The sequence below is a fragment of the Acinonyx jubatus genome, chromosome A2 (assembly GCF_027475565.1).
Source record: "Acinonyx jubatus isolate Ajub_Pintada_27869175 chromosome A2, VMU_Ajub_asm_v1.0, whole genome shotgun sequence".
NCBI lineage: Eukaryota > Metazoa > Chordata > Mammalia > Carnivora > Felidae > Acinonyx > Acinonyx jubatus.
The window spans coordinates 153,106,502-153,123,233 of NC_069383.1; the positions used below are offsets into that span (position 1 = coordinate 153,106,502).

A 16,732-nucleotide genomic window follows, 5' to 3' on the forward strand; every position below is an offset into this window, starting at 1 on the left:
TCGGCCTGACTGCACAACTCCTACTCCTACAAAACCCCACCCATATGGCCCTTGAAGATGACATCTTGAGGCTCTGGTTAAGACTGTCATCCAGCCTTTTGTTATTCCTCTTACCACACTGGGCCCAGGCCCATGGTCCCTGAGCGTAGAAAGTCCATGACTACTGGTTCTGGGACTGAGGACTCTGCGACTGAGTGGCTGACCCTGCCTTCCCTGCCTGTAGTATGCCTCCCTGATCGTCCCCATCCCCTTTGCTCCCCTGGCACCCCAGCCCCCACCCACCCTACTCAGGGCCCGGCATGGGGTGGGCACCCTGCGACTCTCTCCCAGAGCCAGGCACAGGAGCTGTACTCACACAGTGCCTGGCATCAGTCACTGCCCGGCCTACAGTGCCCCAGTAGAAGCGGAGATTTTTAAGGGCTCATGTATCCGGGGTGGCCTCAGGGACTCCAGCGGGGCTCCTGGGCTGAGTCCGCCCCCTTCAGGAGGTCCCCAGTACTGCACCACATGAATTTTGTATCACGACCACGGAGCAAGACTAGGGAAGGTCCTCTGCCAGTCCTGCTTCTGTTACCGGACCTGCCGAGACTTGTGGCTCCTGGGGCTCCCCTAGACCAGGCCTGGCTGAGCAGGTGATGCTGGATGTCAGCCCCTCAGCTTCCCACCAGAAGACCACATGCGGTTCTTGGAGGAGAGGGAGCTCTCCGGACAGACAAGGGTTCACAGCCTGCCTGGACAAGTCTCTTTTCCAGAACCTTGAGTTTTTAACTCTGGAAAATGGAATAACGATTGTTTTGGTGACAACTGAGTGAAATCAGGAATGTTAAACGGCTGTACACAGTAGGCATTTAATAAATGTTTATTACACTGGGATGGAAACGAGGAAAGACCTGCTTCCAGGGGATGGGCTGAGATCTGGGCTCAGGGCCTGGGGTCCCAGAGGAGGTTCTGGGAAGGCTTCCCGGAAGAGGGGGCCATCAGAGCTAGGTCTCAAGGGCTGAGGCATTTGCAAAAGCTACCCCGGGAAGGGGTAGCAGCAGGAGCTAAGGCCAGGAGGTAGGAAGAGAGGCAAGGGCAGGGCGGCCCCCCCACCCCGATGTGTCCCTCTGCCTGTCTGCCGGGGCGCTCAGAAGTACACGGAACTCTTCTGGTCTCCTTGCTCATCAAATTTCTGGATCTGTATCTTGAGGTGCCTTAGTTTGCCCTTCAGGTAGTGGCAGCGAGCCTGCTTGTCCAGGAAGCTGGGGTCCTGGGCAGGGCAAGAGCCAGGAAAGTCCTTATAGCAGTCTGGCTTATGGCCCTCAGCTGCTCAACCCTCTGCCTTTTCCTCTCTGAGCCTCAGTTTTCTTTCCTTGAAACTGGGCACACTGAGCCTCATGGGAACGTCATGGGTGCAAAGCCCAGGCTGTGGGATTCAGGAGGCATGACTCACCGTCTGTTTCTTCTTAAATTCCCTCCAGACTCGGGCGGCAAGTTGGGCCTCCTTCTGCAAGTGGAAAGGGGAGGGGTGGGGCGGGGTGGCTCACAGAATGCTGAACCCAAGGAGGGATGGGGAAACTGAGGCTCAGATGGACACAGTGACCCATCTAGTGAGGACTTCAAGGGCTGACTTTGGCCCCTGTGCTGTGGTGCCCACCCAGCCTAGAGGAGAAAGAGGCCCAGGGACCTGGACCCAGGGGGTGTCCCAGAGGCCAGGGTCCATCACCGGGAAGGGCTGTGGGGCAGGGGTTTCTCCCACCGCTGACCTGGCTTCGGGGCCTCGGCAGTGAGTTCAGCAAGGTCTCCAGCCGTTGGAGTTTTGCCCGGGCACAGCCCACCTCTTGCTGGAGCTCCAAGAACTCTGTGTACTGGTCCTGGAAGACTGCAACATAGCGGCTCCGTTCCCTCTCACTCCTCACTTGTGGGTACTTACTGCGGGGTTCAAGTGGGTCAGAGTATGAGTGTGAAGAACCCGTCCTGCTCCCCCAATCCGTTTAATTTGTTTTCCTTTGCCCATGTTGGGCTCCCTGCCCCCCACACCCCTTTTCTTTTCTCTTCTTACTATCTGGTAAACTTTTATCCACTTGTCAAAGCCCCAGCCTCAGTGCACCTTCCCTGTTCCCCGGCATCAGGAACAACGTGGGGGACACTCACAGCTCATAGTCGGGCACTGGGTGGGGCCTTGGCCTACGCCCCCCAGGGATGGCTTCAATAGGCTTCTTGGTGCCCAAGAGGGCCCGGGAGGGCAGCTCATCCTCAAACACAATCTTCTTGGGTCTGGCCCTGTGGGCTCCTGGTTGAGGCTCGCACAGAGCGCGGGGAGGGCTGGTTTCCTGGACTGGAGGCACCAGTCGCTGCAGGTGCCGCAGGAATCATGGTTTGGAGTTAACCAGGGTATGGGGAAGCCGGAATCCCTCAAACGGCGGGGAAGGAATCTTTTGCCTAGGTTCGGCCTGGGAGCCCTCCTCCCGTCCAGACTCACCGGGGGCCCAGGGCCAGGCGGGCGGGTCTGCAGATCCCCCCGATAGCCGCGGGTCTTGGGGCTCTCCCGGGTAGGCATCCGCCTCGGGGAGGCGCCGCTCGGGCGTCCCTGGGGCGGCGGGCGGGTCTTGCGAGGGACGCCGCGGCCCGCGCGTGGCGGGGGTGGTCGGCGAGCTGCCTGTGGACGCGACAGAAGGACGCGCCTGGAGGCGGGCAAGGTCGGACGACGCACCGGCAGGTGGACCGGGAGCGGCCAACTGTCCGCGGACCCGCGAGCTCGCAGGCTCCGTTGCTATTTGCATAGACGCGCTCGATTGGCTCTTAGAGCAGCCCGCCCCTGGCTGCGTAACCCGGAAAAGCACTACGCCCGTGACGTCACCGCGTACCCTGAGCCGGCCAGGCTCCAGTTAACCCCCGAGAAGCCGCAGCCTCGCCCACTACGGCGCGTGAAGCCCTCGGACACCGCCCCCGAGAAGCCCCCCCTGGGACCTCCGCCCCAGCGGCAGTCCGCAGGGACCGCTCCCGTCCGGGGTCACCTGTCCCAGCGTCCGGGTCTCCGAGCCTGGGTCCGCTCCCGGAGAGGCGCCTGAGTCCCGGTTGTGCATTAACTTCTAAGGCTGGACACAACCGGAGGGGTCGCTTCACAGGGCGGGGCGGGTCCTAGCGGGATTGGGCGGGGTGGGGGCGGGGCCCGGCGATGAGGGAAGAGGATCCTCCTTTGAAGGTTCGAGTCCAACCGAGCCGGTGACTCACCTCCGACTCTCAGTTTTTTGGCCTGAAACACCGGTGGTTTTGGCAAACTTGTACTTATCTACTTACTCAGAAATTATATTTTAAAACTATTTCTCTAATCACTAGATTATTATTCTCTGACCCGATGTAAGAGAAATACTGGTTTTCCTACAACTTTTGTAACTCCAGTGCTATTATGGTTTCCCACAAGTATGTTTTCAGAGTTTTAAATCTTGACTCATCTGGTGAGAGAAAAAGCCCAGAAACGATTTGTCTGTTTTCTTGCAAATTTGTTGTTGTTGATTTTTGGGAGCTCTTTGTTTAGCAAGGATGGTACTCAACCAAATAGTGTGTCTTTTCCTTTTACTATTATAAGCGAGGTCTTTCAATAAGTTTACTTTTTTTTCCCATGAGGGAAACTAAGTATTCGTAAGTCCTTTTCTGTTTTACTTAATTCTCTTAACTGAAACAGCTTTTTTATTTGGGTTTTTCATGTAGACAGTCGTATCATCCGCAAATAACTCTGCCTTTTTTTCTCATTTCTTCTTTCTTGTCTAGTTGTATTGACCAGCACTTCCAGACAAATCTCTGGGGGAGTTGGGTGAGCTGTGGGCCTCCCCCCATCTCCCCCTTCCTCACTTTGATGGCAGAATTGCCTGTATTTATTCATTAAATTCAATGCTGCCTTTGGCTTGAGATTTTTCAGTTAAATGAGGGGAATATCTATCTTTGCCTAATGTTTATTGAGAGATGTTGAGTAATGGACACCGTACGGTCCAAAGTGCCATTGATTCACCCCACGATTTTGTTTCCTGATGTGTTAATGTGGCTATGTTGACCCATCTCTGCAACTTAGGTGTGAGCCTTCTTAAGATCTGGTTTTTCCCCCCAATTTTATTTTTAAGTAATCTCTATACCCAGTGTGGGACTCGAACTCACAAACCTGAGATCAAGAGTTGCGTGCTCTACTGAGCCAACCAGGTGCTCCTTAAGATCTATTTAAAAAAAAAATTTTTTTCCCTAATGTTTATTTATTTTTGAGAAGAGAGAGACAGAGCATGAGCGGGGGAGGAGAGAGGAAGAGGGAGACACAGAATCCGAAGCAGGCTCCAGGCTCCGAGCTGTCCGCACAGAGCCCGACACGGGGCTCAAACTCACGGACCGCGAGATCATGACCCGAGCTGAAGTTGGACGCTCAACCGACTGAGCCACCCTGCCGCCCCAATCATCTTCAGTTTCAAGGAAAGCCCAACACTGACACTCCCTCCTCCAGGCCGACCTCCAGGCATAGCCCCATTTCTCCCCCACCCTCCCCTTGATCCCACAGGGCTGAAGGCACTGTTGGCCTTCAACTCTATCAGACCGGAGGCTCCTGGGGCTTCTTGGGACCTGGCCTTTTGCAGTGTGGGGTAGGTACCAGGGGGGATCCGAGGGGGATGGTCCTCTGAGTCCCTTCCCAGACTGACCTTCCTCTCCGGCTCGTGCATCCTCTGTGGCTCTCAGGAACCTCCAAAGACCCTCCCATATTGTTGCCTAGCCCAAAGGGCACCCGTGAACACGGGTGGAGGGCAGACGGATGCGGGGGGCCAGCACAGGTCTTTATTTGAGTTTGGGCATGATGCGGATGAAGAGGACCATGCTGATGAAGATGAAGCAGACAATAACAAGCATGGCCCAGAGCAGCCAGTTGACCGACTTCTGCGTGTGTTGCTCCAGCCGCTCCGACTCCGTCTTCAGCTTCTCCAGGTTCTGGTCAGCCATCTTGAGTGAGTGCGACAGGGTCTGTGGGGCAGGTGGGAAGAGTGTCAGCGGGACTGCAGCCAAGTGTGGCCTCTCGCCACCACCCTGGGGTAAGTCCCCTCTTGGCCCTGGCTGGTACTGCGCCCTCTGCTGGGAAGTCCACTTTTGCCTTCTGTCAGACTCCTTGATCCAGCAAAGCCCTGGCCCCCATGCCCCTCTGCTGGGAAGCCTTGTCTGGCGTCCCAGGGCAGAGGCTGAAAAGGCCCCACAGTCCTCACACCTGGTTGTCCTTCTTAATGACGCTCTGGGCGGCCAGTGTGTTGGTCTTGAGGCTCCGGGCCAGGCCTAGCATCTCCTCTGCCAGCTTCTCCTGGAGGTTCTGATGTCGCTGCAGGACCAGATCTAGTTCGGCTGCCGACTGTTTCTCATCTCCTGGCCTGGGCCCTGCCACCCCACTGCCCTCACACGTGGGCAGACAGGCGGGCGTGGGATAGGAAGAGACCAACATGTTCCCAAGGAACCCAGAGGTTATGGCTCCGGCCACGGCCCTCCTTGGGCCTCAGTTTTCCCCTTCTTTACTTTGGCTTTTAGGAAGAACATCCCCACAAGTGGCTTCTGATCGATGGTTTAGATGCTTGTGGTGGCCCTCAGGGTTTGGTGCCTCAGTGGCCCAAGGTTCATCCAGCCCCCCAACCCCCCCCCCCCCCCAGTGCTCCCCAAGGGCTGAAGACACTCACGTTCTCTTCCTCACATCCAGCTCGGGCTCTGTAAGTGAAAAAGGCCAAGCAGGAAGGAGGAGAGGATTGGTTTCCCGTTTTCCAACTTCCTGATCATCGCTTGTGCTGTGTCTGCTACTCATAATGTGGTTTCCTGTCTTGTCTGCTGCCCAGTGAGCTCCTGATCATGCTTCAAAGCTCTAGGTCAAATGCCCTCTCTTTTAAGAAGTTTTCCTCATCCTTATCTGGGCTCCCCCAGGCCCCAGGTCCCTCTGCTAGCCTAACCTGTGGGCTGGGTGTATCCGGCTTTATTTCCTCTGGGGCCCATCTCCTCTGTCCTGGCACCCCCATCAGGCTTAACTAGGTGATGCCCCTGGGGACGTGCTCCCTGGGCTGTGAAGACCGTGGAGGAGGCAGGTGAAAGAGGCAGCACATGTCTTGTCCCAGACAGTTAAGCCTCAAGTCCTGTTTTATTCAGGTTGACTCACCTCCAGCAGAGTCCTATGGGAAAAAGAGAGAGGTATGAAGTCACCTACCTGGTAATGCCCCCAAACTGTCCTTTCTGCTCTCGGAAACTCCCCACTCTTAGTCAGGGCCCTGGGCAAGTCCTATGACCTCTGTGCCTCAGTTTCTTCATATTGAGGGTTTACCTGACCCACGTAAAGTGTTCAAAAGGACACCTGTCATCCTATTTTACAGGTGAAAAAACTCGTCCACTTGTGGCAAGATGAGATAAACTCAGTCTGTCTGTGGCAAACTTGTCTATCTGTTGCTCTGGGCCAACTCTGGGGCTTAACGAGATAGGTGCCATTTTCGCCTTGTACCAAACCCCTAGATATATAGCAAAGTCCTGTCTAGGCCCTTCTGTTGGGAAGCCTACTGTGGGCCCAGGGTGGAGGCTGTTGGGCCCCTTAGGGTCCCTGCACCTGCCAGGGTGGGGTTGTTCTGCTACGCACAGGCACTAATCTCCTGTCCCTGACCAAAGGGTTCCCAGGGATCAGGGAGAAAGCCCTACCGTGCCTAGAAGCTCACTCCGCATTTCGCTGGTGTACCGTGCCCGGGACTGCAGATGCACTGTCTTCGTGGCGGGTACCCGCTCCTTGGCTGTGGTTGGTACACGGCCAGGGGCCAGGAACTGGTTGGCTAGTGCTTTCTCTGAGGAGGAGGTCTGCAGAAGAGGGAAAAGGGGTCACCGGACGGGCAGGTCCTGGGCAGATGTGCATGATGAGGGCCGAGGAAGTAGAGTACCCCTGCTCACCAGCTTCTCTGCCTGCAACATCCCCTTCAGGAAATCTACCTTGCGGGAATATTCATTGATCACCTCGGAGGCCGGTTTGCTGGAAGGTGAGAAGAGGAAAAAGAAAACCTGCCCACTGCCTCCAGTTCTGGGAAGGGTGTCAGCAGGGGCTGGAGCCCAGGGATTCCCCAACAGGGGCTGGCCTTCAGGCCTCGACTCCCATCCCGATTTGAAGCCCCTGTAGCCGCCGGCACTCACCTTGCCTGGGTTTTCAGGGCCTGCAGCATGTCCTCGAGAGCTCCCACGTACTGGGGAGGGAAAGTGGGGTGTAAGCCTGGTTCCCCCCCCCCCCACATCCTCCCACTAATAACGCTCAAAGGTGGGGTGGTCAGAGCCATCAAGGGGCGGGACCAGGACGGGGGCAGGACTGAAAAGGGAGGAGCCACGTCCCAGGGGGGCGGGGCCAGCTGAGCTTCAGGGAAGGGGGCGGGAGCCGCAGGTGGACGTGGCGGAAGCCGACCGGAAGGGGCGTGGCCAGAGCGGCTGTTGGGACTGGGGAGTCGGGCCCAGTGGCCGTCAGCCCCGTAGGCCGCCTTCTGGGAGTCGAGTTGTACTCGGAAGTACAGGTTTCCCTCACCTTTTCCAGACGCCACTCGTCCGGGTCCCGCTTCTCCGCTGCCATCGTTTCGCAGCGGCAGAGCAGCCGCACCAGGTTCAGCTCCAGCCTCGACGCTGCCATCCCCTCTCGGCGGTACCCGGTCCCTTCCGCCGGCGCCATCTTGGAAAAGGTCGGAAGCGCCCTCGTTTTGACCTCTTCCGGTCGCGTCCGCCGCTCGCTCGTTGTTGCATCTTTGTTTGGGGCGGAAGTAACGTCTTATTTCAAGGAGGGGCGCTGTGCTGTCCATGTTTATTCAGGACTGAATCAGTTTTTTTTTTTTCCCCCCTCGCAGGCGTCTTAGCTCTTCCGGGAGGGTTGAAAGGACCGGATCCTTCGAGGTCAGGTCCATGTGCAATATACGTCCTCTGCTAATTCTTTTCTTTCTGATCGGAATTCCTCCCCCACACCCACTCCTGTTTGGGTTCTTCTCATACTGAGCTCTTCCGTATCCAGGCAGCCTTCTCGGTTCTTCCTGGGGTACGGCCCTGGGACTAAGGAATCCAAGGCTTAGGGGCCCATCCAGTTTGTGATTATGTTCTTCCGGGTCTGACGCTGACTCTCCCCCCCCCCTCCCCCCGGGGGCCTTGAGCGAGGTTTAATTTTTCTGGGCTCGGTTCCTCCTTTGGGTGGTGTGACAAAGCCTGCCTCCAGGGGAACATTAGCTAGCCCTGGGGTGAGAGGTGGGGCGGGGTCGCCCCTAACCCACCAGGCCTCATGGAGAGAACCCCACCTGGGTCCCCAGCCCTCCAGCTGAAGCCCATTCTGTGAGCTCCTCCCACCCCAGGCTTGCAGACCGGGTGAGGAGGGGGGACTTTAGAGGGACTAGAGCCTGGCACGCAGCCCTCATCCATCTTCCCACTCCTCACGTCACTTGTGTCCTGGTCACACCTGTGGGCCTGGTGTTCTCGAGAAATACTATGGAGGAGAGGAAACCCAGGGTAGATGAAGGAATCCAGGGGGCAGATGAGGCAGGTTCTGAATCCCAGCCCTGTCCCATCCCAAATACGTGGCCTTGGACAAGCCTCTCAACTCTCCCTCATGTGCAGTCTGGACTAGGGTTCTTCACTGGCCCCCACCCCACCCCCATGGGCCCCACCTGCCAGCAGGTTCCCACAACTGCCCATCTGACTTGCAGCCTGGGAGCTGGTCTGAGAGGGGATGGTGGGGGTGTGTGGTTTCTAGCTCTGTTGGGCTCACCAGGAACCGATCCCTTCGTAGGGCAGATGGCCCCTACAGCTGACATTTAAGCCCTACCTGGGGAGAGGCTGGGTGCTGAAACAGGGCACCAGGAGGCAGCTCCCAGGACAACAGGCTCTGCCAGCCCCTCACCCCCATTTCCAGATCAATTAACAAGCCCTTCCAGCAAGCTCACCACTCTAGCACCGGGAGTGCCTGTGAAATTCCAGCAGCACCATTTGTGGGACAATCGAGGCAGGTCCTCCCAGACCGGGGGGGTAAATCCCCCTGCCCTGCACCCCTTTTGGCTGAGGTCACAGGGTGGACCCCTCCCCCGCCCCACCTGCCAACCCCTGCTCCTCCAACTCTGAACCAGTCCGAGCAGGAATTGCACGCAAACACTTTTCAGGCACTTTTTATTTCACACGGCTCGTGGGGCACCTGGGGCACCTCTCGTACCAGACCTGTGGCCGTGTGTCTGGGGAGCGACCCAGGCCTGAGAGAGAGGAAGCCCCACTCCGGAGATTCCCCAGACTGTCACTGTTGACCAGTAGGAATGTACAACCCCAGGCCTTGCCCTCCCTGCCGGTGAGTGGTCCTGAGTCGCGGCTCCTGTTCGCCACACGGAACGGGCGGCGTGCCAAGGATGGCCTCCTCCAGCCTCCTGAGTCCAGGGCGTGGTGGCCAGAAGAGTGACGGCCACATTCAAGTCTCCCTGGGATGTGAGGTCTGTGGTGCTGCGGGCGGAGGCTGCCTACCACCCTGTGTCCTGACTCCAACCACCAGCCTTGATCCCCAGAGAGGCTCCAACGCTCCCTCAAGTGCATGCCAGCCAGGTGGCTGGTTGCCAGCTGGGCCAGAGGAGGAGTCTGAGATGGACTTGGGGCAGTCAGGTGCCCCAAGGGTCCAAATCCTCTGCGCACGGTCCTGGCCCTCAGACCACAGGCCCCGAGCCGTCCTCAGTGCGGGTCTGGGCCTCCTCCGTGTGGCGGCTGTTGCGGGCTTTGCTCCAAAGACTCATGTCCAGGTTATAAGGGCGATGCAGGGCGTTAATATAAAAGTTTGTACATACACGTATAAAAAACAATTTGGTCTCTTGTTAAGGCTGTTACAGTTTGAAGTTATGTAAACCACGCACGAAGAAACAGTTACCATAAAAACAAAAAGGGAGGTGGGAGATGCCAGGCTGCCCACCGTGATTTGGTGCTCTGGGTGGGCGTGTCTGTGGGATGTGGGGGCCCAGCCAGGGCGACCGGGCCTCGGCTGGCCTCTCCCCGCCTGGACTCTGCGCTCGGAGCTGACGCCCACCTCACATTGCTTTCGGAGCTTTTCATTCGGAATCCTTCTCGGCCAGATGCTGGCTCTGCAGCTCACGCCCAGCTCCGGCACTGGGTCGTCCTCAGACACGCGGCCTCTGGCACTGTGTGGGCCCTCAGCCGTTGGCCTGGCCCGGGGTGGGGGGCAGGCAGTAGGTCGGGGGGTCCGAGTACCTCCGCTTGGCCCCGGGAGGCTGGGCGTCCTCGTCCGGGGGCTCCCGAGTGCCCCGCGCGGGCAGGTGCGTGCCAGGTGTGATATACACAGAGTGCACCTGGTCCGGGCGGCGGGCGGGCGGCTCTCGGCGCCTCACTAGGGCAGCACCCTCCTGGGCACCCGGTGCCCGGCCAGGGAGGTGGGAGGGTAGGCCGGGTGGGAGCTTGATGTTGGCTGTGGGCATGATGGGGGTCCGCCGGGGGGTCTTCACTCTGACCGTCACGAAGGACGACGGCCTTCGTCGTGGAGGGGCGGCTGCCACGGGGAGGGGGCTCAGGGCGGGCGCGCCGGGGCTGGGGAGAGCAGGCGCGGGGGGCCCTTTTGAGAGACAGACGGCAGGGTTACTGCAGCTTCAGGGCCAGTAGATGGACCCTTGCCCCAGGGCCTGCCGGTGGTGGACACGGGAAGGAGAAAAGCAGACGCCGCCTTAATACTGACCTTCTGAGGCCCCCCGCCCGGCCCGCTCTTCCAACAGGCTCTCGGTGCTGGCCGACGTTTCCGAGTCCAGGTTTTCCTCATCGGAGCCCCGAGGGTCCAGCTCCGGCAGCCGGTAGGTGATGTCCTCCCTGGGGATGAGGGGGTCACGGTGTCTAAGGCTGTTCCCAAGGTGAAAGACCACTCCTCCAGAGTGCCATCCGCCGGGTAGGGGGCAGAACAGGCCTTCTTGGTCCTGGATGGGAGTCCCTGCTCCCAGCACCCCCAACACCCGTCCCCAAATCACACCTGGCCCGGAGAAACTCATGGGAGGGAGGTGTCAGGCTGCTGAGGGAAGGCCCTGTACTGAGCTAGTGACTGCTTCTGCCTCAGGGCCTTTGCAGGTGTTGTTCCCTCTGCCTGGAGTGCCCTACCTTGTTCCTAAGACTACGGTGGCCAGGTGGCCCGGGTCACACCTGTTCTCCTGGCATGTTAATGGTGCCCTATTCACACGTCTTGGTGGGACGACAGATTGGTTGGTCACTCCAGCTAAGACCAACTTCCAGGCAAAGTTCGGGCATTACCCCTCTGCTGCCCCTTCTTTCTTTGTGGGCCACCACGGTTCCTGGTGGCCAAGTGTGGGGTTTAAACAGAGCCCTAGGCTGCATGTTAGGACAGCAGCACCCCACAAGGTGGGTACTGGATGGCGGGAACGAGCCTAGCCCGTCAGCTTCCTAACAGCCAGGTCCGCTGTGGCAGAGGGGCCTGGGGGTGGGGGCTGGACGGCAGAGCCGAGGGCAGGAAGGGGGCAGAGACACTTGCTTCTCCTCCTTGATGGACTGGATCCGCTCAATGAGGATCTCCTTCTCGCGGTCCTCGTCACCGCTGGGCACTTCCTCTTCTGGCAGCACCCCGAGGTCCTCCAGGCCGCCCGCACTGCTTCCCCGGGTCTTGGGGCTCTTGTTCTGCAACAGACAAACGGCAGGTCTGGCTGGCCCCTCTGGACGGTGGGCTCAGTGCTCACGGGAGGGAGAGGGTGGTGTGAACGGCTCTGGGAGAGATTAGTTCTGATGTGGAAGGGTGGGCTTAGTGAGGCTGCTCCGGGGATCAGGTGGGGACCGAGTGGCCGGTGCTCGGCTGATTAGTCATCCTCAGCGCAGGTGGGCAGCAGGCGACGGGCCTCCCCCAGCATGCACTTCCAGAAGGTTAGGACACGCTCAGTCTATCCTAGGAGACCACGGGCACGAGGTGAACCCAGCATGCACCACGCCCGGAGACATGCAGGGTGGGCCCGCGGAACATGTACATACCAGGACCCCCTCATAGGGAGACGAAAACCCCAGTTTGAGAGGCCATGGCTGGGAAAGAGATGAACAGAGAGTGACCACACAGGGCCACGATCACCACACGGGTGTAAGTCACGGGCACCGGAGCCACATCTGGCTGCGGGGACAAGGATGGGGTCCTCCCCCGGGAGCCCCAGACCTGCCTCCCCCTCAGCCCCCACCCCCACTGTAGGGCCACTTCTGCTGTGGGAAGTCTTCCCCGTAGGCGGGGCTGGTGGATGACCTGAACCATCACCAAGCGGGTGCCAGGTCCCCTGCTGCCCTTTGAGGGGCAGTCGGCATGAGGCTGGGGGAGGGAGGCGGTCGTTTAGCAGCTGTGGGGGACCTGGCTCCCAACCTTGCTCCCATGAGGCCCCTGGCCAGGCAGCTTGTGGCCAAGGGTGGGCAGGGAGCGCAAGGAGTGATGGCGTGAGGCCCCGCCCCACGCCCAAGCCCCGCCCACCGGCCCCGCCCACCCCTCCACTCACAGTGTTCTGTCGCAGGAGGGAGAGTCTGCGGAAGGCGATGCTCTCCGCGGCTTCCAGCTGGCTGATCTCCTCCATCTTCACCTTGTACTTCCTCATCTGTTCCTTGATCAGCATCTCCACGCACCTGCGGAGAAGGTGACTCAGTTACTGCCCCAGGACGGCCAGCGTCAGGGCCTGGCGTCTAGAGAGGCACTGGCCGGAGACTGGGGCACGGCGGCCAGGCAGAGATCCAGAGACCAGGCAGGGCCACAGACACAGCCGTGGGCTGTGTCATCTCGGTGCCAGCTCACCGTGTGACCTCGTGCGGCTCACTCCACCTCTCTGAGCCTGAGCCTCGGACTCAACCAGCCTGGTTTGAAGGAGGAAGTACAGTACTCGGATCAGAGTGAACCGATCCCTCATAGTCACCCTGCAGGGTGGGGGGTTCTCCCACCTCCTGTGGAAGCATGAGGAACGGGGAGGCTGGGCGATTTGTCACAGGGGCCGCAGGCAAGCAACCCCAAGGGCTCTAGAAGGTGCACTGTGAGTGGTTAAGTGTGTGGGGGGGCTCAGCCTGCAGTGGTTGGTGGGAGGGCAGGCAGCTCAGCCCGGAGAAAGAATCACAGCTCAGGTCTCCCGACATCTCGACCACATGAGGAAAAAAGGAGCAAAGAGTGTGGCGGAAGAGGCCAGAAGGAACTCTGTCAACACCACGCAGCTACTGGGGTAGCGTCAGGGCCACCCAAGAAACCGCCTAGGGTGACACGTTCTTATTTTTACAATTCGAAGCCTAAACAATGTCCTCTCGGTCGCTGATGTCTAATGACTTTCTTCTGAGTTCTTTTGAAGAACTTTGAAAACTTCTGAAGATCGTGCAGTGGGGAGAAGGGGAAGAAACCCCCAGGCCATTCATTGCTTCTTTTCCTGACGGCTCTCGTTGCTAACCAGAGGCCGAGAACACGGGGCTTTGCCGTCTGCCCCTCGCCCTGCAACGGGAGACGAGGGCTTTCTCCTCCTTTTTGTGTTCTCCAGCCTCAAAAGCATTTGGAAGTGATGCCCTAGCTGCCGGAGGAGACAGCGCGGGGGCCCTGGCGCCTGGCACTCACGTGGTGACCTTGAGGACATCCTTCATGCTGGTCAGTGGGTCTGAGTTGTCAGGGCAGCGCAGGAGGCAGGGTGCGAAGATGATAGCGAGAGCACTGGGCGACATGCGGTTCACGTCCTCGAGCAGGGCCACCCTGCGTGGTGAGCGGCAGTTAGGGGTGGCCAGGGAGCCCCGAGACTGGAGGCCAGGACCCTGGGGCTGCTGCCAGGAAAAGTGCCTCCAGACCCTGGAGGGGGAGGCTAGCACCTCGCTTCCATGGGGCAGAGGGCCTCTGCAGGAGAGCGTGGGGGGCCCCTCCCCGACCCCCGCCCCCAACCCGGCCCCGGGGCCTGGGGTGCAACCGCCGGAGAACGCTGGCCCAGGGAACACTGGCGGGGCTCCTGACGGGGACCCCCACCCCACGAGAGCAGGTGGCAGGCACTTGCTTGACGAGGTGGAAGATGAGTCGCTCCAATGAGTTGTGGTTGGCCTCAGGCAGGTGCTCCAGGACGGTGTAGATGGCGGCCAGCTGCTCCTGCTTTCCCGGCAGCTCTGGAAGGGCCCAGGGCGTCAGCTCCCCATAGCGCTGGCCCCCCTACGTTCCTGGGGCGCAGGGGAGCCCCCCTGCCACGTGGGGCCAGATGCAGGGCTACAGAGGGGTCCTGGCCCTGCCCTAGGCTGGGGACCTGCACCGGGCCGGCTGCTTTGAGCCTTGGCTTCTCAGCTGTGCCTCCCCGATTAGCCGCAGTGAGCGCGCGTGGTTCCAACCCTGGCCGTGGCCACCTGCCCTGCCCTCGCTGCTGCCGTGGGACTCACCTACGGCTCGGAGGAAGTCGCCGTACTGGGCAAAAGTCATGAGGGGCTCAGGCAGCTCCCGAAGCCACTGCTTGAGCACGCCGGTGATGGCATGGATGGGGAAGTTCTCCAGCTTGACGGCCGTGGGGTCTGCGGGGAGGCGGGGGGCGGGGCTGGTGAGCGCAGGCAGGGGGGCTGTGCCCCAGCCCCCTCGTGCCCACTCCCCCCAGACACCCACCTGTCTGCAGTGCCTGTCGGAGCTCCCGCGTGCGGTTGGCAGCGCCTGACTTGCGGTAGAGGCCCTCGGTGTACAGGCCGTGCATCTCCACATGTTCCAGAAGCTTCTCCAGCACAACAGGCACTGAGGCCTTGTCACTGGTCAGGCTGTCCACGCACACGCCGAAGTGGCCCGGCTCGGCGCCTGGCTCGCTCTGCAGTACCAGAGGTCGCGGCGGGGGGGGGGTCAGGTCTCCTGTGTGGGCTCTACCCTCCCTGCCCCTCACGCCCCCCACAGGCTGCTGGGGGCGCCCGGCTGGGGAGGTGAGCTTGCTGGCCGCTGGGCAGGGGCTCCCCCTGCGGAGCGGCCCCAGCTGCCTCAGGGTGGTTGGTCCTGCCTCCGCTGCAGCTCCAGTGCTTGGGACCCTGCCTCCCTCACGCAGAGTTGGGGATGCCCTCCTGGGTCTCGGGTGGGGCAGGGCTGGGGGTCTGAGACGCACGTATAAGCCCAGTCCTGTCTCAGGGGACCCCGAGTGGCTCTGACAGAACAGAGGCTGCAAACCAGCCCCTCGTCTGACACCCTACACTGGCCTGGCACCAAGCACACCCTCTCCTCCACATCGCTCGGGAGGGCCTCCCCTAGGTGTTCCGGAAAGCTCCCGGCCCGCTCACCTTTCTCCTGCATGCGTAGGCGCAGTAGGTCTGAATCTTGGGCACACACTTCTTGTGGCAGGTCATCTTGCACACTAGGAGGTAAGGGAGGGGGTGGTCACAGATGATGCATCGAGGACCCTGGTTTCCCAAGGCCGCCTGCCCTGTCGGCCAGGGACCTGCTGACCAGCTTCTAAATTGGAGTCCTACGAATCCCTGCCCTGATGCCCAGGCGAGGAAGCCACGTGGGCAGATGTTCACAGCTGGTGACTGTGTGGCCTCAGAGCCCGGCCGGCAGGACAGGAGCAAGGGCTCGGGAGGGGGGAGGTGGGGGGCAGGGGCATACTTGAGAGAGGAAATTGGCTGAGATCAAAAAGGAGAGGGCAGCCAGTGTCCTTGTCTCAGGACGGTGACAACTGCCTGGGTATTTTTTTTTTTAACATTTTTATTTATTTTTGAGAGAGTGTGAGCGGGGGAGGGGCAGAGAGAAAGAGAGCCACAGAATCAGAAGCACTGCCTGGGTATTTGTGATGGACATGAGGGGACAGATCGCTCTTTACACAGGGACTGAGGAGACAGGAGACCCCGGGCAGAAGAGAGATAGGCCCAGGGAGAGAAAGCTGATCCCTGCAGGAAAATATAACTGCCAGAGACCGACTGACCCGGCCCCGGCCTCCTGCCAGCTGGGTCATCCTGGGCTGTATGTTTCTCGGGGTTCCTGTGGGACTGACTGACCTCGCCTGGCACATGAGGGAGGGACTCGGGGGGGCCGAGAGAGGCGCTGGAGTTCAGGCAGCAGGGGCAGTGTGTTGACGGGCTTGGAGGAAGGACGTGGGGTAACCTGCCGAGGTGGAGGGCAGGCTGCAGAGGTGGCTGGGGGCCTCAGGGCTGGCTGAGAATCAGGATCTGCCCCAGGGTGACAGTGGGAGGTCTGAGTGCGTGAGGTGTGGCGAGGGCAGTGTTCCAGGAAGATCCACCCTGTGGCTCGAGTGAAGGCCCTGGTGCACAGTGAGGGGTTGGGGACATGGTGGGGCATCAGGGGGCTTGGTAGGAGGGTCCCAGGGCAAGGTGAGGGTCAGGGGGTGCAGCAGGTGAGCCAAAGATGTTGTGGAGGGTTCTTGGGCATGGGGAAGGGTCAGGGGCTGCAGTGGGAGGGTCCGGAAGTATGATGGAGGGTGGGGGGAGACAAAGTGAAGGGTCAGGGGGAGTGGTGACAGCGTTAGGGGATGCGGGGGGGTTGGGGCACTCACCGCTGCAGAGCAGGGCCTTGTCCATGAGCCAGATGTAGGAGAGACACTGCTCACACGACTGAGGGATGCTCACCTGGTAGCTGGCGAATACGTGCCCATTGTGTTGCTGGACCTGGGGGCGGTGGAGGAGGGCGCTGAGCGGCGAGGGCAGACCCTCCACGGTCTCACCACGGGGCCGCCCAGCGTGCACGCGGCCCGTGGCATATTGGGGCCGAGGTTCCCATTCACGGCCGGGTTCCCTAGGGCTGGGCGGGAAAACACACTCACACACACACTCTCTC

At 60.2% G+C, this 16,732-nt stretch overlaps 3 protein-coding genes across 9 annotated transcripts in view; all 3 read right to left on the bottom strand.

Annotated features, from left to right (window-relative positions):
• Positions 1 to 843: 843 nt before the first annotated feature.
• Positions 844 to 3,154, bottom strand: OCEL1 (occludin/ELL domain containing 1). The gene is made up of 6 exons (XM_027038278.2): positions 2,997 to 3,154; positions 2,462 to 2,638; positions 2,134 to 2,333; positions 1,746 to 1,911; positions 1,433 to 1,486; positions 844 to 1,249 (listed from the first exon to the last, which is right to left on the bottom strand). Exons 1-6 carry the CDS (start codon positions 3,063 to 3,065, stop codon positions 1,127 to 1,129), a joined length of 789 nt encoding a protein of 262 aa, XP_026894079.1. The 5' UTR covers positions 3,066 to 3,154; the 3' UTR covers positions 844 to 1,126.
• A 1,036-nt stretch (positions 3,155 to 4,190) lies between these two features.
• On the bottom strand, positions 4,191 to 7,685 carry USE1 (unconventional SNARE in the ER 1). Its single transcript, XM_027038277.2, has 8 exons — positions 7,523 to 7,685; positions 7,144 to 7,193; positions 6,907 to 6,985; positions 6,664 to 6,816; positions 6,137 to 6,149; positions 5,670 to 5,697; positions 5,213 to 5,387; positions 4,191 to 4,974 (listed from the first exon to the last, which is right to left on the bottom strand). Exons 1-8 carry the CDS (start codon positions 7,661 to 7,663, stop codon positions 4,792 to 4,794), a joined length of 822 nt encoding a protein of 273 aa, XP_026894078.1. The 5' UTR covers positions 7,664 to 7,685; the 3' UTR covers positions 4,191 to 4,791.
• Positions 7,686 to 9,121: 1,436 nt separating this feature from the next.
• MYO9B (myosin IXB) overlaps positions 9,122 to 16,732 on the bottom strand; it is an 89,541-nt gene continuing 81,930 nt past the window's right edge. For 5 of the 7 annotated variants that reach the window (XM_053219685.1, XM_053219682.1, XM_053219684.1 and 2 more), the window contains 11 exons: positions 16,452 to 16,563; positions 15,223 to 15,296; positions 14,573 to 14,765; positions 14,356 to 14,484; positions 13,986 to 14,091; positions 13,562 to 13,693; positions 12,477 to 12,600; positions 11,974 to 12,021; positions 11,482 to 11,628; positions 10,688 to 10,811; positions 9,122 to 10,567 (listed from right to left, as the gene is read on the bottom strand). In XM_053219685.1, coding sequence (XP_053075660.1) covers positions 10,152 to 10,567; positions 10,688 to 10,811; positions 11,482 to 11,628; positions 11,974 to 12,021; positions 12,477 to 12,600; positions 13,562 to 13,693; positions 13,986 to 14,091; positions 14,356 to 14,484; positions 14,573 to 14,765; positions 15,223 to 15,296; positions 16,452 to 16,563 — 1,605 coding nt within the window. In that variant the 3' untranslated portion in view covers positions 9,122 to 10,151. Of the gene's footprint in view, positions 10,568 to 10,687; positions 10,816 to 11,481; positions 11,629 to 11,973; positions 12,022 to 12,476; positions 12,601 to 13,561; positions 13,694 to 13,985; positions 14,092 to 14,355; positions 14,485 to 14,572; positions 14,766 to 15,222; positions 15,297 to 16,451; positions 16,564 to 16,732 lie in introns of all 7 variants that reach the window. The other 2 variants (XM_027038264.2, XM_053219683.1) reach the window with 2 other exon arrangements.